General features: G+C 48.8%; 1 protein-coding gene across 1 annotated transcript in view; it reads left to right on the top strand.

Moving 5' to 3' along the window:
• The first annotated feature begins 616 nt into the window (after positions 1–616).
• Positions 617–23,859, top strand: part of CPSF1 (cleavage and polyadenylation specific factor 1) — a 41,706-nt gene continuing 18,463 nt past the window's right edge. The window contains exons 1-19 of the mRNA XM_053395103.1: positions 617–729; positions 4,083–4,239; positions 5,766–5,793; positions 6,995–7,128; positions 7,979–8,059; positions 9,522–9,673; positions 10,347–10,493; positions 11,382–11,521; positions 12,346–12,456; positions 14,022–14,115; positions 15,214–15,301; positions 15,546–15,671; positions 16,769–16,820; positions 17,444–17,538; positions 18,385–18,459; positions 18,731–18,811; positions 22,188–22,283; positions 22,434–22,544; positions 23,668–23,809. Of these exons, the coding sequence (XP_053251078.1) occupies positions 4,096–4,239; positions 5,766–5,793; positions 6,995–7,128; positions 7,979–8,059; positions 9,522–9,673; positions 10,347–10,493; positions 11,382–11,521; positions 12,346–12,456; positions 14,022–14,115; positions 15,214–15,301; positions 15,546–15,671; positions 16,769–16,820; positions 17,444–17,538; positions 18,385–18,459; positions 18,731–18,811; positions 22,188–22,283; positions 22,434–22,544; positions 23,668–23,809 (1,897 nt within the window). The 5' untranslated portion in view covers positions 617–729; positions 4,083–4,095. The remainder of the gene's footprint in view (positions 730–4,082; positions 4,240–5,765; positions 5,794–6,994; positions 7,129–7,978; positions 8,060–9,521; positions 9,674–10,346; positions 10,494–11,381; positions 11,522–12,345; positions 12,457–14,021; positions 14,116–15,213; positions 15,302–15,545; positions 15,672–16,768; positions 16,821–17,443; positions 17,539–18,384; positions 18,460–18,730; positions 18,812–22,187; positions 22,284–22,433; positions 22,545–23,667; positions 23,810–23,859) is intronic.

The raw sequence follows: 23,859 nt of genomic DNA on the forward strand, positions 1-23,859 counted from the left end.
CCTTCTTGAACTGTGGTGCCCAGAACTGGACACAGTACTCCAGGTGAGGTCTGACCAGAGCAGAATACAGTGGCACTATTACTTCCCTTGATCTAGATGCTATACTCCTATTGATGCAGCCCAGAATTGCATTGGCTTTTTGAGCTGCCGCGTCACACTGTTGGCTCATGTCAAGTTTGTGGTCAACCAAGACTCCTAGATCCTTTTCACATGTAGTGCTCTCAAGCCAGGTGTCACCCATCTTGTATTTGTGCCTCTCATTTTTTTGCCCAAGTGCAATACTTTACATTTCTCCCTGTTAAAATTCATCTTGTTTGTTTTGGCCCAGTTCTCCAATCTGTCCAGGTCGTTTTGAAGTGTGATCCTGTCCTCCCTCTCCCAATTCCCCCTCTTGCTTATTTCTTTCTTTCCCTTTTCCCCCTCCTCCCTCCCCACATCCCTCCCAGGACAAGACTTCTTCCATTTGCCCCCTAAATCCCTCTGCACGCCTCACAAGTTCAACCCCGCGCGGCAACTCTCAACTTTCCCAGCTCTATCGTTACGTCCCGCTCGACGAAGCCCTTGCCATTGGACCTCCGGCTTGCCGCTCATTCCCCTCCCCGCCAATCAGGAGTCCGGTTCCGCCTCCCGCCCTCGCGGCTGCGCCGAAGGTTCCGGCGGGAGCGGTTTCCTCCCGGACCGGTTATGCCCGCGCACCCCGCCGGCTGAGGGGAGTTGAGGGCGGGGGAGGTAAGGCCGGGGCCCGGGATGGGGACGGGCGACGGCGGGAGGGGAGACGCTGAGGGGCGAGGCCGCAGGGAGGGGGCGGAGGAGGGGGAAGGGGAAGGGGAGCCGGTCCGTCCCGTGAGACCGTCCCCGGGGAGGGTGGCCCTTGAGGGCGCCAGTGAACGGGGCCCCCTCGCCCGCCAGAGCAAGGCCTCAGGGCTCTGCCCCCCTCAATATATATCAGATACTGTGTATATCAAATATGTGCCATATATGAGATCATCTGTAGCATATGCATATATTTATCATGTATTTGTATTTTTATGTATATATATATATGATTTTAAAAATATATTTTATTAAATATTATATCACACACACACACACACACACACACATATATATATATATCAAATATAGTGGAAGACAGGAGTACCTGGCGTGTTCTTGTCCATGGGGTAACGAAGAATCAGACACGACTAAACAATTAAACCAACAAATCAAATATATGTCATATATTTCATACACATATCTCTTATCATATATGATTTTAAAAAAATATTTTATTAAATATGTATCATATATATATATATATATATATATATATACACACACACACACACACACATATATATCATATATATACACACACACAGTGGTACCTCAGGTTACAGACTCCACTAACCCGGAAAAGTACCTTGGGTTAAGAACTTTGCTTCAGGATGAGAACAGAAATCGCGCGGTGGCAGCGGGAGGCCCTATTAGCTAAAGTGGTGCTTCAGGTTAAGAACAGTTTCAGGTTAAGTACGGACCTCCGGAACGAATTAAGTACTTAACCCGAGGTACCACTGTGTGTGTGTGTATACATGTATACACACACACACACAGTCATACCTTGGGTTGAAGTAGCTTCAGGTTGAGCATTTTTGGGTTGCGCTCCACAGCGACCCGGAAGTAACGGTGCACATTACCTCCAGGTTTCGCCGCATGTGCAGATGCTCAAAATGACCTCACACGCATGCATGGAAGTGGCGAATCGCAACCCACAGATGTGGGTTGTGTTCGCTTTAGGATGCGAATGGGGCTCCGGAACGGATCCCGTTCACATCCAGGGGTACCATTGTATATGATTTTTACAAAATATTTTATTAAACAAACATTACATACAAAAAACAAAACAAAAAGCAAACTAATCTTATATTAGATATTTCTAGACTTAAGATCATTATTACAGTATACATAAATCAAATTGTCAAGAAATCTAGAATAGATGTATATTATATAAAGGAAATAAGAAGAAAGAGGGGGGGAAAGGAAAATGCACAATGATAAAACCGAAAAATTAACATAACTGAAACTAACTGTCAAACAAAACGCGTTATTTGATTAATTCAAACCGGTACCAGGGAGAAATCTTGGATGGATCAAAGATCAGAGTTGCCTGGGTTACCCAAAAATGCTCCCCCCCCCAATATATTATATTCTGGTCTCTTCAGAGGATTGGTGGTCTCTCAGGTGTTGCTGGACCCCAGCGCTCATCAGCCCCAGCTATCAGGGACAATAGTCTTGGATGATGGAAGTTGCAGTCCAACACTTGGAGTGCCACAGGTTTCCCATCCCTGCAATACACTGCTGGGCCATGTCTTTGAGGGATTAATTGTGCTAGCCATATTGCTTTAAGCTTATCTGTCAGTTCAGATAAATATAGTGCTACCCCAAAGACAGCTGTCAATCAGGCCCAATGTGTGGATGCTGGGGTGAGGGAAGTGTCTACTGGGAGTAGCTCGTGTGACCCCCTCCAGATGTTACTGTACTACAACTCCCACCATCCCTGACCTTTTGCCACGTTGGCTGGGGCTGATGGGAGTTGGAGTCCAGCGGTATATGGAGAGCACCATCTTTGGCATCCAGTTGAGGTCCGGGACTCTGGGTGCCTTGAAGGACCTTCATCTCCCAACTTCATTTTATTTCATAAAATCCGTACGGTGGTACCTTGGGATGCGAACGGGATCCGTTCCGGAGCCCTGTTCGCATCCTGAATGGAACGTAAGACGTGATGGTGCGTCTGTGCGTGCGTGGGTCGTGTTTTGCCGCTTCCGCGCATGATGTCATTTTGAGCGCATGTGCGAGCGGCAAAACCCGGAAGTAACAGGCTCTGTTACTTCCAGGTTGCCGCGGAGCACAACCCAAAAGCGCTCAACCTGAAGCACATTCAACCCGAGGTACGACTGTACACTGCTTGCTTGTTTGTTTTTTTAAAAATCCTCAAAGTGGTTTGCTAAAAGAAAAAAAAAACAAGAAAGTTACCTTTAAAAACAACTGTTTGAAACATTCTGAAGATAAAATCAGCAATAAACTAAAAACATTAAAACACACCATGTTTTAATGAAGAACTTGTGTTCTTCTACATGTCTGAGTAGCCTTGTCTGAATTAAAATGTTTTTAACAAGCACTTTAAAGATTACACAGAAGGCACCTGCCTGATGTGAATTGGCAGGGAGTTCCAAAGTCTATGTGCTACTGCCCTAAAAGATTGATTTCTTGCAAATGTGGAAGTAGTATTATGTGGCAGCAGTAATATTGCCAGTTGCTCAGGTTGAAGTAGTTGATTGGGCCCATATGGGGTAAGGTGATCTTGTAGATAAACTGGTCCCAAGTTGTTATCTAATAATAATAACAATAGGAACAACAACAACAACAACAACAACAACAACAATAATAATAATAATAATAAATTATTTATAAACCGCCCTCCCCAGCCAAAGCCGGGCTCAGAGAGGTTAACAACAGTTAAAAGTAACACAGCATTCTAAAATCAATTCATTCTAAAATCAATTCAAAATCTAATTCATGGCAACCATTGGGCTAGAGTTCTGTGAGTATTCCCAAAGGAGGGAGTCAGGCTGTGCCCTGGCCAAAGGCCTGGTGGAACGGCTCTGTCTTGCAGGCCCTGCGGAAAGATGTCAGGTCCCGCAGGGCCCTAGTCTCTTGTGACAGAGCGTTCCACCAGATCGGGGCCACGGCCGAAAAAGTCCTGGCTCTGGTTGAGGCCAGCCTAACCTCTCTGTGGCCTGGGACCTTCAAGATGTTTGAAGACCATAAGGTCCTCCGCGGAACATATCAGGAGAGGCGGTCCCGTAGGTACGAGGGTCCTAGGCCGTGTAGGGCTTTAAAGGTTAAGACCAGCACCTTAAACCTGATCCTGTACTCCACAGGGAGCCAGTGCAGCTATCTATTGCAGGCAACGTAGCAGCAGAATCCCCTCTATGACTACAGCTAGTTGGTAGATAGGCTGACATCTCTCAGGGTCAGATCCTGCTGTGGGCTTGTGTCCTGGCCTAGCCGCTTTCCCCACACTGAGCTGTGCCTTTCTGCAGGGAGCCTGCGGAGATGTATGCCGTGTACAAGCAGGCGCACCCTCCCACTGGGCTGGAGTTTTCCATGTACTGTAACTTCTTCTCCAATGCCGAGCGCAACTTGGTGGTGGCAGGGACCTCTCAGCTGTACGTGTACAGGCTCAACCATGACTCTGAGGTACGGTGGGCCGCCTGCTTGGGGGTGATGTATGTTGGAGGGATCCAGGAGGAAGGGAACCATTGCCTTCTACTTTTGTGGTGGGTGTGCCATCTCCTGAAAACAACAGGCCGTGGGTTTGGCAACAACCAAAGAGTTCTTTCCCACAATGTAAAATTGTGGAGCACCTGGAACTGAGTATATAACCCTGCCTCAGACAAGTGGTCTTGACAAATGGGGAGAGGCCTGGCCCAGCAGTGTTGGAGAGCCAGGCTTGAACAGGATGCAGCCCCCGCCCAGGGACATTAGCTGATTGTCAGGTAGGCATGGTTAGGAGGAAATGGCATTGGAAGCCCCCGACAGGCCAAGATTGGCCTGTGGGCCAGAGGTTTCGCACCGCTTGGTTCAGGGCTGAGTTTTGCCTCCAGCTTCCCAAGGGCATATGCCCCGCAGAATTTCTCCTCTCCAGTGCTGAACTTGGATGAGGCAACTTCCCCTTACTGGCGTCCCTGAAAACTGATTTCTACCCCCACCCAACCCAAGCACGGATGGGGCCTTGCAGCTCTCGCTGAACTGCATTAGGATGGAAAGTGCCTGTAAGGACTGGAACCGGCCGTCCCTCCCTCCCTGCTTCCAATCTCTCTCACAAACACAGCCTTGTCGTTAAAGCACACACCTTGTCACCTAAAGCAACAAGAAACTGCATGCAGGCGAATTCATAGACTTGTGTGTGGGCTGGCAGATGTGCGGAGCGTTCAAACCGTCCTCTGCACCAAGTGTAGAAATGCAGCGGAGACTGCAGGGTGAGCAACGGAGCTCCCCCTCCCCGCCTTTTTTTTACAGGCTATTAACTTTTGTGGGCCAATTTGCAAAGCTACACGAACCCCGCATCCTGCCCCTCTGCTCTTCTCGTGCCAGATGGTGGTCCTGGCATGGGTGCCTTTTGTGCAATTGCTTCCAGCGCTCAAGTAGATTCCCTGGAGCTCTTGTTCTTTTGAGCCGGCCTGGAATTAACGTTCCTTTTGCGGAGAAAGAGTGATGGTGGCCCAGCAGGGCAGATTTGCTGACCTGCTCTTTTTTAGAAGATAGAAGGACCTGGCTGTGGCACCCTTTGCAGCAGGGAGGCCTGGAAAACGCTGGACCTGCTCCCTAGGATGCGTGTTTCATCCAGAGCCAGAGGCCCGAAAGACAGCTGAAATGTTAGAAATGGGTAGCCTCAACAGGGGAGTTGGGTTGGAGAGACCTGACACAGTCTGAGAGCCATGGAATAATTTGGGGTGGTGCGGTTATGGGGTGCATTATGGTTCTGGGCTGCATCCTAGGGATGTGCAGTTCTGGGGCTGGAAGGGAAAGCAATGCACAGGTGATGCCCAGATTTGCCATTCTTTGCTTTCTCTCTGGAGCATTAATGCAGCTTTGAGGAATGCTTTGGCACGCTGCCCCCGAGAGAAGGGAGGCGCTGGCCTCCTCAGCCAGACTGTGCAGCTGGTGCAGTGCGCCTGCATTGATGCTGCAGGACTGACGGTGTTCCTTTGCTTCTCTTCTAGACCTCGACCAAAAATGACAGGATCTCCGGTGAGTGGGGTGTGGGGAGCTGGGGCTGCAGTGTGCAGGCGTTGGGGGCGTGGGGGGGGGAGTCTGGCCAAAGGAGCTGTGGAACCAGAAAGCATGTATTAAGAGGTTGCCTTGGAAGAAGGCTGCTTGAAGGAAGCTGCTTCTGCAGGGGTAGCTCAGCTGGGAGAGCAGCACCCTGAGGGTCCAGGGTTCAAATCACTGGGCAGGCATGATTTTATACCAGTTCCTGGGAACCACAGGAGGGGAGAGCGCTCTTGTGCTTGAATCTTGCGGGTTTCCCATAAGGGCATCTTGTTGGCCACTGTGAGAACAGGTTGCTGCGCTAGATGGACCACTGGCCTGAGCCAGCGGGTTGTTATTATATTCTTATAGTGGGCTCTGATTTTCTTGCCCGGCGGGCTCTCCCAGGTGCTATCTTGGGGCCCTAAGTGCTTGGTTGCTTCTGGTGCCAATTCTCCGGGCCCCCAAGAACGGTCTCTGCTGACACGAGGAGCTACTTCTAGGCAGCCCTCCAAGCAGCCATTGATCCTGGACCTGTACATACCCAGTTCATGGGCCCTAGTTCTTAAGGGTGGAGCACACGCACGTGTCAATATGGTTTTGGTGCAGCAGGTTTGGGAAAGATCTCTCCACCTGAGGCCTTGCAAAGAGGCTGCTTCTCAGAGTATGCCAGCCTTACCCAACCTGGTGCCCTCCAGATGTTTTGGAACGCAACACCCATCAACCCTGACCAAGCTGACTGGGGCTGATTGGAGCTGTAATCCAAAACATCTGCACAGTGCCAGGTTCAGGAAGTCTGGAGTAATGCTGAGACAGATGTCTTAATTAAAAAAACAGCGTTTGCTGTTTTTTCTGCAGTCAGGGACTGAAAAGAAACAGCGCAGCCACCTGGCCACCACCGTTGAAACACACTGAGGTTGGCTTTCCATGCTAAGCCCATCTTTTCAGTGCTTATGTAGGCAGGCCTACTGTAAAGACTTGCTGGGAACAGGTCCTTTCCCCTTCACCTAAAGCAGAACATTTAGGTGGTCCTTTCACTGGTCTTGGTAACGTCCATGGGCTGAGTTCGCCTGGGGGCAGGATACAGGCTGAAAGGTTTTGGAGGCTTCTTTCAGGCACAGAAAAACAGGTTGTGGGAAGGTGCTTTGTGTGCAACAAGGGCCTCAGAGCCTAATGCGCCTCCGCTTTCTGTCTTGCGCAGAAGGCAAAGGTCACAAGGAGAAACTCGAGCTGGTGGCTGCCTTCTCCTTCTTTGGTAATGTCATGTCCATGGCCAGCGTGCAGCTCGCGGGAGCCAAGCGAGATGCCCTCCTGCTCAGCTTCAAGGATGCCAAGGTAAGGGGTCAGCTTGGGTGGGGGGCCGTGACATGCAGAGGGAGCAGGAGCCTCAAGGCACCCTGCTTGGGGAACTGCACATCTTGGAGGTGGTGGAGGGTTTCTATAGTAGTGGGGAATTATTATAAGTTGGTGGCCCTCGGAGCCTTTCCTAAGGGCCCCTGGCCCCTCGACTTGCAGCTGACTATGGCACGCCTTCTGGATGGCAATTTCATCTGGCATGAGGCTAAACAAAATAGCCCTGGAGTTCTTAGCCTGAATGGAAGCCAAGTCCCTTTCCAGACAACTTTCCAGACCATCATAAGGAGAAAATGCCTCTGAATACCACTTGCTGGAAGCCACAAGGAGGAGAGAGGTTTCTTGGGCTCGAATCCTGACTGCTGGTTTCCCACAGCTACTTAGAAGACAATGGAACTCTTAGTATAGCCTTCCACAAGCTGGGACCTCCAGATTTTTGGATTACGGCTCCCATAATCCCCAGCCAGCACCGGTTTAGGGAAGGCTCCCTTGATGCACTGTGTGTCTTGCAGCAGTTAAATGTGTTTGTGTTTTGTGAAACAGGAAGAACTGAAGAGCAAGCATGCAAATTGAGGAGTGAGTTGCCTTAAATGGATCACACAGGGTTCTCCTCTAGGCTGGAAAAATGGGCTTGCAGCAGGCAGATTAGAAGTGAACAGGCACATGAGAAAATGTAGCAAGCTTTATTGGGGGAGGGAGGTAATTAGTTAGATTTATAGCCTGGCCCTCCCAAGGGTTCACTGTCGGTCAGGTTGATTATTACAATTTTCCGCTGATTAAAAAAATGAAACTCTATCAGATTGCCTCTAATTTCCTTTTTCCTGCCTCCTAGCTCTCCGTAGTGGAATACGATCCTGGCACCCACGACCTGAAAACTCTCTCCCTCCATTACTTTGAGGAGCCAGAGCTGAGGGTAGGTATTCTAAGGCTTGCGAAGCAAAATAAAAAAAAATCCTCTAGTAGCACCTTAGAGACCAACTAAGTTTGTTATTGGTGTGAGCTTACGTGTGCATGCACAGTTCTTAAGGTAGCGCACTTCTTCAGGTATCTGAAGAAGTGTGCATGCACACGAAAGCTCATACTAATAACAAACTTAGTTGGTCTCTAAGGTGCTACTGGAAGAATTTTTTTTATTTTGTTCCGACTATGGCAGACCAACATGGCTACCTACCTGTAACTAGAACTAAGGCTTGAGGTTTAAGTTTTAAAAGCTGCTATGGTAGTAGCTGCCACCTGTTCTTTTCCATAGCCAAAGGACATTGTCAAATCTCTTGCAACCCCTGAGACTCTTAATGATGGTGGTGATGATGGTAATAATAATAATAATAATAATAATAATAATAATAATAATAATAATAATTTATTATTTATACCCCGCCTGTCTGGCTGGGTTTCCCTTGCCACTCTGGGTGGCTTCCAACAAAAGATGAAAAATACATTAAAACATCAGACATTAAAAACTTCCCTAAACAGGGCTGCCTTCAGATGCCTTCTGAATGTCAGATAGTTGTTTATTTCCCTGACATCTGGTGGGAGGGTGTTCCACAGGGCTGGTGCCACTACCGAGAAGGCCCTCTGCCTGGTTCCCTGTAGCTTTGCTTCTCCCAGTGAGGGACTCACCAGAAGGCCCTCGGCGCTGGACCTCAGTGTCCGGGCAGAATGATGGGAGTAGAGATAATCCTTCAGGTATACTGGGCGGAGACCATTTAGGCTTTTAAAGGTCAGCACCAACGCTTTGAATTGTGCTCGGAAACGTACTGGAAGCCAATGTAGGTCTTTCAAGACCAGTGTTATGTGGTCTTGGCGGCTGCTCCCAGTCACCAGTCTAGCTGCCGCATTCTGGATTAGTTGTAGTTTCCGGGTCACCTTCAAAGGTAGCCCCACGCAGAGCGCATTGCAGTAGTCCAAGCGGGAGATAACTAGAGCATGCACCACTCTGGCGAGACAGTCTGCAGGCAGGGAGGTCTCAGCCTGCGTACCAGATGGTATCCCTCTGTCTCCCTGCCAATCTCACCTTCATCTCAGTATTCATTCAAAGCAGCAGCTGTTGGAAAGGTAAGCAAGTGCCTGAAATAGGGAGCCATTTTGACCCGTTTGCTTTTTCAGTTAGGAGTGGGTAGCCTTTTGCAGCTGTCCTCCCTTGCAGGGAGCCCCTCACTTGGAATGGCAGCTCTCCATTTGTCAGGGAACACAACCAAGACTTCTCCCTTCCTGAATCCCTTGCAACTCTGTTCTCATGCCAGACTCCCTTGTTGCATTTGGGTAAGCTCTGTGGATTGAGAGGCACCATGTCTTCCAGACCCAAAGGAGCACAGCAGAATAAAAGGAAGGGTCTCCTGCTCCATCTGTGTCACCCTGCTCTGTCTCTCCCCCAGGATGGCTTTGTGCAGAACGTCCACATCCCCAAAGTGCGAGTGGACCCTGATGGGCGCTGTGCGGTGATGCTCATCTATGGCACAAGGCTGGTGGTGCTGCCATTCCGCCGAGAGACCCTGACGGATGAGCACGAAGGCGTCATGGGAGAAGGGTAAGGGCTGCCTTGGGCTCTGCAACTGGCCAGAACGACCGATGCTCAACTGAGGTAGCATTTGAAATAATCAGGGTCTCAGAATGGGTGTGTTCCGTTGAGAGTCCGTCAAAGCTGTGAACAGCGGGACTGTTGTGGCGTCCAGTCCGCTTCCACTGTGCCAACCTGCTTCTCCCGTCTACAGCAGAGTATCTTGTGCAGCAATGTGCCCATGTGGAAGGAATCTCAGCCAGGCAGTAAAACTCTCGTCCAACAGCTTCTGTTCTACGAAGCTTTATCGTACAGCAGCAAACAAACAGTTCAGCCAGGAGAGAGCGAAGACATGATGCTTCTCCTGACGCAGCCAAAACAGAAAGTAAAAATGTTCACATAACAAAGATGCGAACACACCCGCAGTGACAGGACGTCATTTCCCCTTGAGCTGTTAACCCTGTAAGCTCTGGGTATCCTCACAGGGTGGCATTTAGAGGAGAAAGGGACTTCAGTGCAGGGCAGGGAGGTCAGAAAACCGCAAGTAAGGGCTCAAAGCAAGAGTAATTCATGCCGCATTGCCAGTTTTTCGTCTGTGAAATGGGTACTTTGCGGAGCTCGTGACGGCTTCTCAAGCGTGCCCCTTGGGAACCCTGGGGTGTATTTGGCCCCTGTGAACTCTTGGCGATATCTCTTGTTGCAGCCAGAAGTCAAGTTTTCTGCCCAGCTACATCATTGACGTGCGGGAGCTAGACGAGAAGCTGCTGAACATCATTGACATGCAGTTCCTGTATGGCTACTATGAGCCCACCCTACTCATCCTCTTTGAGCCCAACCAGACCTGGCCTGGGTATGTCTTGCCTTCCTCCTCCCTCTCTGTTGTTAGCTTTGGCCCAGAACAAGTGCTGGCCAGCTAGCCCCCCGTCACAAGAAAATGGAACTAGCACTGCAGCTCAGTGGTGGAGCATCTTTCTTGCATGCAGAAGGTCTCCAGCCTGAAATTCTGGAGAGCTGCTGCCAATCCGTGTAGACACTACAGAGCTAGATGGACCAACGGTATAACTTGGTACCGGTCGGTATGTGGCAGCTTCCTGTACTCCTCTGAGTCTGCCTTGAAAAGCTAAACTCAGTCTGCAGATAGCCAAGGGAGAGCTGTGGGTCTCAGTACAGATGAACCCCACTGTTGTGTTAGGAAATGAGCTCTGTGGCTGGAGGGAGCCTGGTGCCCTTTGCCAGACGTGGTATGACAATGCTGGGACAAAACCTGGGGCTTTTGCTTCCACTTCTGTCCCCTTCAACGTTGTTCCCTCCCAAGCGCCATCTGACGCTTCATTATCTTTTTTTATATATACATTTTTATTGGGGTTTTTTAAACATATTTCCAACAATCATATAACATAACTTCTTACCTTATACAATGTTTTATACTTCCGTCAACACCTCTGATGATTTTTTGTTCTTTATCACTTATTCTGCATTTCTTAATTTCTCTATTACTCTTAATTATCATTAACTAATAATTCTCCTCATAGTCTTTCTTGCAATATTTCAAATAGTCCTCCTTACAAAACTTCTTGCTGACGCTTCATTCTCTTGGAACCTGATGCTGCCAATGCCCGTTCATCTCTTTGTACTGCTGTCCCCGGTTTCGGCTCACCTTGACCAAACCTGCCCCACTTGCATAGGCTATGTGGACAGCGCTGTCAAGTAGCCGAGCTCTTTCCTTGTCACTCTTCAGGCGGGTGGCTGTGCGCCAGGACACCTGCAGCATTGTGGCCATCTCCTTGAACATCATGCAGAAGGTCCACCCCGTCATCTGGTCTCTCAGCAACCTGCCCTTTGACTGCACCCAGGCCCTGGCGGTACCCAAGCCGATTGGTGAGAGGAACGGTTTCTTCCTGTTGTGTGGAGAGGGAGAGGTGGCGCAGGCGCTTGTGCGTGGCGAGAACAAGGTGGCTAGAAGCTGTGAAGATCTTGGGGGAGGGAGGGAGGGTGTTCCATTTTGAGTGGAAATCCCAAATTGTGGCAAAGGCGGTTAGACAGTGCGGGGAGGCCCATAACGCACATAAGCTTCCAAGTTCAGTTGCCAGTAAAAGGTAAAGGGACCCCTGACCCTTAGGTCCAGTCGTGGCTGACTCTGGGGTTGCGGTGCTCATCTCGCTTTGTTGGCTGAGGGAGCCGGTGTATAGCTTCCGGGTCATGTGGCCAGCATGACTAAGCCGCTTCTGGCGAACCAGAGCAGCGCACGGAAACAGCGTTTACCTTCCCGTCGGAGCAGTACCTATTTATCTACTTGCATTTTGACGTGCTTTCAAACTGCTAGGTGTGCAGGAGCAGGGACCGAGCAATGGGAGCTCAGCCCGTCACGGGGATTCGAACTGCCGACCTCCTGATCGGCAAACCCTAGGCTCTGTGGTTTAACCCACAGCGCCACCTGCGTCCCAGTATCTCCCCTTAAAAAGAGATCTTTGGAAAAGGCACGCACCTGAGACCCTTGAACAGCCTCTGCCAGTCAGAGTAGGTGATAATGCGCTAGATGGGTCTAGCATATTTTTCAGATAGGGGGTGTGTTCTGGACAGCAGCCTCCCTTACTCAAAGGACAGTGTAGACAAGCTCACTTTCCACCAGCTTGAACCCTGCAGCTCAAGAGTGACAACTCCGTCTTGGCCTAACTCTCCCCTCCCCTTCCTCCTTCCTCTAGGCGGAGTTGTGATCTTTGCGGTGAACTCATTGCTGTACCTGAACCAGAGTGTGCCGCCTTACGGCGTGTCCCTCAACAGCCTCACCAACGGCACCACCGTCTTCCCGCTAAGTAGGCCTCTCTGCTTTCCTTCCCTTCTATCAAAAAGAAGGTCTAAAGCGCTTCATATTTTAAAGATCCCTCAACAGTGCACAATATGAAAATAACACACCTTAAAACAAAAATGCAACCTAAAATCAACAAAACAACACAACAGCGTATAAACAGATACAAAAACAAGTACAGCAGAGATGCATGAAATTCATAGGCATAAATCAGGGTCAGAGAAAGTCTGGGCAAAAAGATTTGCCTTTATAAGACATCTAAAGCAACTGATGGCTGCTACTCTGCATATGGCAAAGGGAAGGGATTTTCAGTGTCGGGCAACAGTGGGAAAGGCCTGTTTTGAGGTCACTGCCCTACAATATTCTGCAGGGTTGTGTGCTACAAGTAGAATCTCCCCCAGATGATCTTACTGATCTTTACAGGTCTGCACAGGAGCAGGTGATCTTTCACAGAGGTCATCCGGTCCCAACTTGTTCAGGGCTTTAAATGTTGACAGCAAGACCTTGAACTTGGCCTGGGAGCTGATCAGCAGCCAGTGCACTCCCTCAACGCAGGTGTAAATATGTGTGCCTCCACCTGCCCCACTCTGCCGCCTGACTACCCCCCCCCTTTTGAAATATCGCAATCCAAGGTTACCAACACATGAATCACAGTGGCTAAGCTATTCCTGTCCAGGAAGGTGTGCAGTTGGTGTACCTACCTAAATTTGATAATAGGTGCTCCTTGCCGCAGAGGTTATTGGATGTTGGCAAGCTGCTGGTGGCCCTGGAGGAATGACCACTGTGCTCCTGATCCCTATGGGCTCAAACTGAGCAGCTAGCTCTATATAGGACCCCTTTCCCTGCCCCACTTGATTTATTTTCCTGTACCCATGAGTGGGCAGAAAAGGAGAGCATCGAACTCCTAACCTCGTGCCCTTAACCAGATGCTGTTCAACACAGAGTACTACCTGTTATGTCACTTCTGGTGCAGGTTTTAAAACATTGCTTTTATTGGAGAGGCAGGGGTTGGGATAGGAACCACATGGCATACTTTGCAAACTTTCCAGTGCAACCCACAACTAGAGATGTGTACAGTAGTACCTCAGGATGTGAACGGGATCCGTTCCAGAGCCCCGTTCGCATCCTGAATAGAACGTAAGATGCGACGGCGCATCTGCGCGTGCGTGGGCACGTTTTGCTGCTTCTGTGCATGCGCAGGACGTCATTTTGAGCGTCTGGGCATGCGCGAACGGCAAAACCCGGAAGTAGCGCACTCCATTACTTCCAGGTTGCCGCGGAGCGCAACCCGAAAGCGCTCAACCTGAAGCACATTCCACCCGAGGTATGACTAGTGTGTGTACATGGAAAGCTGACACTTTCAGCTTCTGAAATTCTGCCCCGGTTAGCAGGCTGTGAGCTCGTGTTGCAAACCTGGTAAGTGGATGGAACGTTTATAACCCCAAGCAGTACTGCATGAGGGCAAGTGCTCAGACCAGGCTCCCTTTCCAAAGGGGACAGCAGCAGCGTCCTGAGTCCTGCTCCTGTGTCCTGCTACCTTAGGCTCTGCTGATGCCTTCCTCCTCTTTACAGGGGTCCAAGAGGGAGTGAAAATCACACTGGACTGTGCCCAGGCAGCTTTCATCTCCTACGACAAGATGGTCATCTCGCTGAAAGGAGGGGAGATGTAAGGCTTCGGATTGCTCTCAGGTCACCAGGCACAATGACCTTTGCCAGCTTCCAGCAGGGAGCTGTTCTGTTCAGACCTGGGATGTTTCTGCTTGCAGAAAAAACAGCTCTGCAGCTCTGGTCACTTGGCCAAATGCAGGGAAGCTGCTTGCTGCTCCCAGTTCTCTTGGACCGTAAACATCCAGCCCGTTAGAAAGAGATTCCGCTTTTGATGTTGTCATGTGTCCCAAGCAGATGCTGTGTTCAGCCACTGAGCCTGTAGCTAAGTCAGGCTGACCTCTTTCTCCCCGGGTTCTGTTTCTGCCCCCCTCAATGCAGTGAAGTAGGTAAATATTTCATGGCTTAGCAAATAAATTTAAAGCCTAACGATGAGCCTGACACGGGTGATGGGGAGGGAGGAGCACATATTTCTTCAAAGCACCATAGAGAGAGAGAAGTGGAAGAGAAAATGTTTGCATGTGCTAGCTGATGTCCTATAAAAGAGATTATTGGACACCTGGCTCCGGTCTTGGGCAGGGCTGAGTTTGTTTAGTTGAATGCATGTTCTTTAAACTTAACTGTTTGCAGTGTCCCTGGTGGGTGGGAGTCGAGTGGAACTTGGTTGCCTGAACAGCTGCAACACTAGGCTTTTCGCCGTTTTTCTTGGACAACTCATTTCAAACCTCTGGAGCCGGACCCCTTCAGGCAACCTAGTTTTGCTTAGTTCCCAGTGTGTGGCAGTTGCAAATATCAGTTAACGTAGAGGAGAAAAGTAGTCCAGACCCACCTAGGGAGAGTATGGTAGGGCAGCTGAAACAAATAGAAAATCGGCAGTGGGAGAAGGAGTCCAGTGTGTGTTTGGTCTTTCGGCCTTTACCTTGAATTGTGTTGTCTCCCTCTCATAGAATTTTATAGTTGGAAGGGACCTAAAGACTCATCTAGTCCACCCCCCTATGCTTTGTGTTCATTGAGAGAGGGGCCAATATCCTGGGGTTGAGCCTCCCCAGGCCACCGCATGTTTGACAGGGCTCCTTGCAAGCTTTCTTGCTCAGACATTATTTGCCCTCTGCCAATGGGATCCCTTCACCTGCCTCCCTTCCTCCCTCCCTTTCCCTAGCTACGTGCTGACCCTCATCACCGACGGCATGCGGAGCGTCCGATCCTTCCACTTCGACAAGGCGGCAGCCAGCGTCCTCACCACCTGCGTAAGCTCCATTAGGCCAGGCACTGGTAGAGTCAGGGTGGCAGGGTTGGGGGGGAGGTTGAGGCAAAAGCCAGTTGCGTATATGAGATAAATGTGATTGCTGAGCCCAGTCGGTGGTGCCCCTGCCCTGTTTTGCCTCTGGACGCCCTCTGCTCCCTTGCGATGCCTCTTGGCCCGCTTCTCCCACAAGGCCTTGTCTGACCCTCCATCTCCCCACCCTGTCCCTTCTGCCTCTCGGATCTCAGATGATCACCATGGACCCCGGCTACCTCTTCTTGGGCTCACGTCTCGGCAACTCCCTCCTCCTCAAATACACAGAGAAGCTGCAGGAGACCCCCATGAGCGTTGCCAAGGACCCCGCAGAGAAGCCGGTGAGTTCACCTGGGACCTGGCCCACCCGATTTACTTAAAGAGCAGTGTTGCATTAGAGGCTCCCCCCACCTCCCATAATAATAATAATAATAATAATAATAATAATAATAATAATAATAATAATTTATTATTTATACCCTGCCCATCTGGGACGCAGGTGGCACTGTGGGTTAAACCACAGAGCCTAGGGCTTGCTGATCAGAAGGTCAGCGGTTCAAATCCCGGTGACTGGGTGAGCTCCCGTTGCTCGGTCCCTGCTCCTGCCAACCTAGCAGTTCGAAAGCACCTCAAAGTGCAAGTAGATAAATAGGTACCGCTCCAGTGGGAAGGTAAAAGGTGTTTCCGGTTACTACTCTGGTTTGCCAGAAGCGGCTTAGTCCTGCTGGCCACATGACCTGGAAGCTGTACGCCGGCTCCCTCGGCCAATAAAGTGAGATGAGCGCCACAACCCCAGAGTCGGTCACGGCTGGACCTAATGGTCAGGGGTCCCTTTACCTTTACCTTTTTAAGACAGGGATTACACCTGGCTGAGTTTCCCCTGCCACTCTGGGCGGCTCCCAATCAAGTGTTAAAAACAATACAGTATTAAATGTTAAAAACTTCCCTAAACAGGGCTGCCTTCAGATGTCTCTTAAAGATAAGATAGCTGCTTATTTCCTTCACATCTGAAGGGAGGGCGTTCCACAAGGCGGGTACCACTACTGAGAAGGCCCTCTGTCTGGTTCCCTGTAACCTCACTTCTCGCAATGAGGGAACCGCCAGAAGGCCCTCGGCGCTGGATCTTAGTGTCTGGGTGAACGATGGGGGTGAGACGCTCCTTCAGGTATACAGGACCGAGGCCATTGCAGGACAAACCCCAGACAGCCTTCCTGTCCAGTCCTGCTTGAATCTGGCCCAGCCACAGAGAGCGTTTGGGGGGAGGCATAGGGAAGGGGAGCCCGGTACCTGAGCGGGTGTTGGTTGGAGGGAGAGCAAAGCAGCTGATACACTGACTGCCGTGAATGAATGGAAACTCCTCACCTGTTGGCTTCCAAGGGAAGTCGGACTTGGTGAGTCCCCTGCCTTTTATCAGCATGCAACTTCCTTCCGCCTGCAGGAGGAGCCTCCCGTCAAGAAGAAGCGCGTGGAGCAGACTGCAAACTGGACGGGTAGGTGGCTCTGCCCCAGAGCCAACGAGAGGGGATGCTGGGGGATCCGGTACAAATTACCAGCTCCTGGTGTTCTGGGGAGTGGGTCATAAAAGGGGGGGAAGTGTCGGGATACTGCCGGGGAGACGGGGGCATTTGGCAGGCCCCCAGCTGGCTCCAGCCACCGGCCAGCAGCTGGGCGATCTCCAGTACACCATCAATCAGCGACACGAGCCTCAGATACGTTTAGAGACTCGGCACGCTCTTATCAGCAGAGTGAATAAATCTTCACAACGGAAGTGGCGGACAGAGACATGTGTAAGCGTTATTTACAGGCGTTTATTCAGCATAGTTCAGGAACAAAGGAAAAGCATGTCTGCTTCCCTTCGTCTCCAGCAAACAGCAGGATAGCAAAAGCAATATACAAACGGAAGTTCCCAGCAAGCCTGTGCTGGAAGTAAACAGGCATGTGACACACAACAGTCACGCCTGCTCCTTTTAAGGTAGAACGGAACTATATCCTAAATGGAAGTACCTAGGAAGAGCTGTTGAGTGGAGTGTGCAAGAGAAGGAAAGCTATGAAGAGGAGACACACAGCTAATCCCAAGGCTTCTCCTACCCACATCCTAATGTGTCCTCTGCAGGGGGAAAGTCAGCTCCTCAGGACGAGGTGGACGAGATCGAGGTGTACGGCAGCGAAGCCCAGTCTGGGACCCAACTTGCCACCTATTCTTTCGAGGTACCATTTACATGTAGCTTCTGAGGACAAGATACAAACCTGCTTATGGCAGGCATGCTCTCTCTTTCTGGGGCGACGGAAGAAGGGCAAGAGAGTTGGGAAACTCAGTGCTAAAGACTCAGCTCCTTTTCCTCGCTGCGAGATCACATTCACCCGGTGCTTTACCAGCTGCACTGGCTCCCAGTGGAGTACAGGATCAGGTTTAAGGTGCTGGTTTTAACCTTTAAAGCCCCATACGGCCTAGGACCCTCGTACCTACGGGACCGCCTCTCCTGGTGTGTCCTATGGAGGACCTTACGGTCTTCAAATAAAAACATCTTTGAGGTCCTGGGCCACAGGGAGGTTAGGCTGGCCTCAACCAGAGCCAGGGCTTTTTCAGCCGTGGCCCCGATCTGGTGGAACGCTCTGTCACAAGAGACCAGGGCCTGCAAGACATCTTTCCGCAGGGCCTGCAAGACGGAGCTGTTCACCCAGGCCTTTGGCCAAGGCACAGTCTGACCCCCTCCTTTGGTAATCCTCACAGAACTCTAGCCCAAAAGTTGCCACTAATTTGATTTGAACTGATTTTAGAATGAATTGATTTTAGAATGCTGTATTATTTTATTGTTGTTAGCTGCTCTGAGCCCGGCTTCGGCTGGGGAGGGTGGGATATAAATAAAAAAAAATTATTATTATTCCCTTCCCTATGCTAGACCATTCCTTTGAGCTGGCAATGAATCAAAGCACACCTGGAATCAGAAATTCTTTGTAGTCTCCCATCCTTGCTCCTCTACCCAGAGCTATTCCTTGAGCAGTAGGTAACCCATGTGCCTATTCTGTTTCTCCCTTCTCCCCCAACACTGACAGGTGTGCGACAGTATCCTGAACATCGGTCCCTGTGCCAACGCCGCGATGGGGGAGCCTGCTTTCCTTTCTGAAGAGGTGGGCACTCGGCTGGTTCCTTCTCTGAGCTCTGGGTCTAGGGACAGGGTCAGGGTCCGGTGCCTGAAGAAAGAACCCGAGGAGGGGTGGGGAAACTTGCTAGGTTTGGCCCTTCTGCCCTTGCAAGGGGTTCTAATGGCACAGGGGAGCTTGCAAAGGGTTCCTGGAGGAAATCAAGGACACTTGCTGTGAAGGTGCTGGGAGTGAGGCTAGCTCACCACTCTTAGTCACCTAACACTGTCTGTCTGTCTTTCTGTCTTTCTGTCTTCAGTTCCAGAACAGCCTTGAGCCCGACCTTGAAATCGTAGTGTGCTCAGGATACGGCAAGAACGGCGCCCTCTCGGTTCTTCAGGTGAGCGAGCCGAACTGCTGGGCTGGGAAGCGCAGGGATTGCACTGTGCGAAGGCCTGCGTCGGTGAGGAGAGTCTGGCGCAGGTCAGGTACCAGTGCTACAGCAGCAGCGGCATGCCCTAGGCTTACCAGGGCTGCCCCAGAGATCAATGGAGCAGCCTATAAACACCTAGGAACAAGTGGGTGGGTGGGGGTAACACACAGGAGGAGGAAACCAAGCCTGATGAGGAACGGTTGAAGGAGCTGGGTATGTTTAGCTTGGAAAAGAGGAGACTGATAGGAGATGTGAGAGCCATTTTCAGGTATCTTAAGGGCTGTCACATGGAAGATGGAGAAGGCTTGTTTTCTCCTGCTCTGGAGGGCAATGGCTTCAAGGTACGAGAAAAGAGATTCCGACTAAACATCAGGAAGAACTTTCTGACAGTTCAGCTTCTGAGTCCCTTTGTGGTCTTCTCCAGACTTTGGCCTGCTACTGTGCCCAGCTGTGCTCCAGCTTTGAACAACCATTCTAATGTTCCAGCTTTTAACAACCATTTCGGCATTTACCCCTCTGTCTTGCAGTTGTTCAGAGGGCTCTTCAAGTCTTCTGGTGTCTGACTTCTCAGCTTCCTTAGTATCGTATTTTCTAGCTTGGCTTATATACGATATTTCCACTTCCACTTCCAATCTTTTAGCCAATCAAGACCTGCTACTTCACACCAGACCTATTTTTCTTCATGGCTCTCCCTTCCACGCAGTGAGACAAACAGGCCCTTTGAGGTGTATACTTGGTTTACCTGCCCAGAAATTGCACAATTGCTGGGGACCCCGCCTTGAGTGCCGGAACCCTAATTTCAGGGGCGCGCAACTTTAACATATTAATTCCAACATAACTCATACAACATAATTTCTCTTTTTTTAAAAAAATATTTTTATTAAAGAATTTTTTATGACCACAAAAACATAAACATTACAGTACAATAAACACAACAAATACACAAACAAACAAAAACAAAAACAAAAAAAAGCAAGTACAATTTCATATCCTAATTTCTTATACCTTTCTTCTCCGACTTCCTCGTGCCTCCCTTTTCTGTATTCCAATTTCTAATCAATTATTCAGCAAATCTTCCCTTATTTTAATTTAATTTAATCTTCCTTATTCTCCTTGTCTTAACCGTTACTAATAGTAACCGTTTATTTTCTAGTCCAACATCATTCTAACTTTCATTAATATTGTAATATTTCTTTAAATAGTCCTTAAATTTTTTCCATTCTTCTTCCGCTGCTTCTCTTCCCTGGTTTCGGATTCTGCTCGTCATCTCTGCCAGGCCCATGTAGTCAATCACCTTCATCTGCCATTCTTCCAGAGTGGGTAGCTCTTGTGTCTTCCAGTACTTCGCAATAAGTATTCTTGCTGCTGTTGTAGCATACATAAAAAAAGTTATATCCGTCTTTAACACCCCTTGGCCGACAATACCCAAGAGAAAGGCCTCTGGTTTCTTAGGGAAGGTATATTTAAATACCTTTTTCAGTTCATTATAGATCATTTCCCAGAATGCCTTAATCTTCGGGCACGTCCACCAGAGGTGAAAGAATGTACCTTCCTTTTCCTTACATTTCCAACATTTATTATCAGGCAAATGGTAAATCTTTGCAAGCTTGGCTGGGGTTATGTACCACCTATAGATCATTTTCATAATATTTTCTCTTAAGGCATTACATGCCGTAAATTTCATCCCGGTGGTCCACAACTTCTCCCAATCAGCAAACAAGATGTTATGACCAATGTCCTGAGCCCATTTAATCATACTTGATTTAACCGTTTCATCTTGTGTATTCCATTTCAGCAGCAAATTATACATTTTTGACAAATTTCTAGTGCTGGATTCTAACAGTTCAGTCTCCAATTTTGATTTTTCCACCTGGAAGCCAATTTTACTGTCCATTTTAAACACTTCATTTATTTGATGATAGTGCAACCAATCTCTCACCTTCCCTTTTAGTTTCTCAAAACTCTGCAATCTCAGTCTGTCCCTTTCCTTTTCCAAAATTTCCCAGCATACAACATAACTTCTCATCCTATACAATATTTTTGGACTTCTGTCAGTGCCTCTGATGATTTTCCATTATTTGTCACTTATTATGCATTTCTTAATTTCATATTACCTTTAATATCCTTAACTAATGATTATCCTCATTGTCTGTTTTGCAATATTTCAAATAATTCACCTTACAAAACTTATTGCAAACCTACTAGTGTGATCTGTTCATCACAATTACTTTTCAAATAGTCCCTAAATTTACTCTAGTCTTCTGAGAATCTCTGGTCCCGCAGGTTTCGAATCCTTCCTGTTAGTTTATCTAATTCTGCATAATCCATCAGTTTCATCCTCCATTCTTCTTTCGTCAGTAGGTCTTCTTGCTTCCATTTTTGTGCCAATAAAATTCTTGCTGCCATCATTGCATATAAAAACAACTTACAATCCTTTCTGTTTATATCATCTCCTACAATGCCAAGTAAAAATGCTTCTGGATTCTTAATAAATGTATATTTCAACATCTTTTTCATCTCATTATATATCATTTCCCAGAAGTTTTTCACTTTTTTACATTCCCACCACATGTGATAAAATGTTCCTTCTTTTTCTTTACATTTCCAACATTTATTAATAACTTTATACATTTTAGCTAATTTCACAGGTGTAATATACCACCTATACATCATTTTCATCACATTTTCTTTTAAGGCATTGCATGCAGTAAATTTTAATCCTTCTTTCCACGGTTTTCCCCAGTCTTTTAACTGTATATTATACTCAAAGTCTTTGGCCCAATGCATCATAACTGACTTTACCTCCTCATCTTTCAAATTCTATTCAAGCAGCAATTTATACATTTTACACAAAGTTTTACATTTATTACTCAATATCTCTATTTCAAATTTTGATTTGTTTTCGTCAAATCCTTTCCCCTTAAAATCCTGTTTAAACATTTCATTGACTTGGCGGTAGTGCAGCCAATCATCCACATATTCTTTAACTTCTTCATAGGGTTTCATTTTCCATTTACTCCCTTCTTTTTGTATTAATTTTCCATATGTAACCTAATTCTTGCTCGTATTTATCTTTTTCACACTCATTGCTTCTAATGGAGATAACCACTGCAGTGTTTTACGTTCTAATAGGCTTTTATGTTGTTGTTGTTGTTTAGTCGTTTAGTCGTGTCCGCCTCTTCGTGACCCCCTGGACCAGAGCACACCAGGCACTCCTGTCTTCCACTGCCTCCCACAGTTTGGTCAAATATAGGTTTTTATACCTATCCCATATTTCAAATAGAGATCTTCGGAATGTATGGTTTCCAAGCCACTGCCTAATTTCTTCCTTTCATCTCAACAGAAAAGCATCCGCCCTCAAGTGGTGACGACCTTTGAACTCCCAGGCTGCTATGACATGTGGACGGTGATCTCACCCCAGAAGACGGAAGAGGCAGCGGTGCGTATGGCCTCTACTTCCCAGGGGCTTAGCATGGGGCTTTGAGCCGCCACCTTTTGAGGAGGAGGGTTTCCTTCCAGCCTCTCTCCCACAAAGGCAGAGGGTCTGTGCACTGTGACAGCATCCCTGGCCACCCTCTTCTCCCGACAGGAGGAAGACGCCCAGGGAGAAAGCGCAGAGAAGGAGCCGGCCCCGCCAGAGCCTGCAGACGACGGGAAGCGGCACGGCTTCCTCATTCTGAGCCGGGAAGACTCCACCATGGTGAGTGCCGGCATTTTTCGTTGGGCATGGCCCCGGGTGCACTCTGGAGCTTGGCTGAGTGTGCTTCAGTGACTAAGGGGAAGGCAATCGGCAGCTCAAAGGGGCTGTTTTGAGGGAGGTCAACCAAGTGGGCAGTGTCAAAGAGGTTGCGGTGTGTACAGATCTGCCAAGGCTGGCAGCCTGAGAAGAAAGCTGGAACTTGCTCTGGCCCCTTGACTCTGGCCCCAAAGGATCCATCTCTTCAGAGTACAGTGGTACCTCGGGTTACATACACTTCAGGTTACAGACTCCGCTAACCCAGAAATAGTACCTTGGGCTAAGAACTTTGCTTCAGAATGAGAACAGAAATCGTGCTCCGGCGACGCAGCAGCAGGAGGCCCCATTAGCTAAAGTGGTGCTTCAGGTTAAGAACAGTTTCAGGTTAAGAACAGACCTCTGGAACGAATTAAGTACTTAACCCGAGGTACCACTGTATTGCGGAAGAACAATGTCAATTAACATTTGATGATCTCCTTCTACCGGTCCACAATAGAAAGTGTCCTTTCATACGCATCACGGTGTGGTACGGTGGTTTGACATCATCTGATAGGAAGTGCCTACAGAGGGTGGAGAATACAGCACAAGATATTATGGGCTGTCCCGTGAATCCGCTGGATGAAATAGCAGAAGAACGTTGCCTCGGGAGAGAGGAAAATTCTCAGGGATGGTTCACACCCTGGCCGGCACTTTCTTGATCTCCTGCCCTCGGGCAGAAGATATAGAAGCAGGATTAGTCGCACCAACAGGGTAAAGAACAGCTTCTATCCGTGGGCTGTTAGGCTGCTGAATGAAAAGATAACAACAGGGCAACTGACTTTTGGGTTTGGTGTGTGTGTGCGTCAGTAAACGAGGGGAATTAAGACTAAGAGAGCTGAGTGGGGGGTGCTCGTGTAATCTCACTGTAGACAAGTTGTACAAGTGACAATAAAGTATTTTATATTTCATATTAATTATGGGGTGGCATGACTCCACACACACCTTGCTTTTTCCGGGGGCAATCCCTGTATGATCTTCCTCTTGGGAATATTGCCTGCATGGGAACATGGGTGTGACTGTTTTTTCTTTGCCTCCCCCCCCCCCCCAGATCCTGCAGACGGGCCAGGAAATCATGGAGCTGGACACCAGTGGCTTTGCCACCCAGGGGCCCACTGTCTATGCCGGCAACATTGGCGAGAACCGCTACATCGTCCAGGTGTCTCCCCTGGGAATCCGTCTGCTAGAAGGAGGTGAGCGCAACTGGAGCTCTCAAGCTTGGTTTTAAAGGCATCCGTTCCAG

This window comes from Podarcis raffonei, chromosome 7 (assembly GCF_027172205.1).
Source record: "Podarcis raffonei isolate rPodRaf1 chromosome 7, rPodRaf1.pri, whole genome shotgun sequence".
NCBI classification, from domain to species: domain Eukaryota; kingdom Metazoa; phylum Chordata; class Lepidosauria; order Squamata; family Lacertidae; genus Podarcis; species Podarcis raffonei.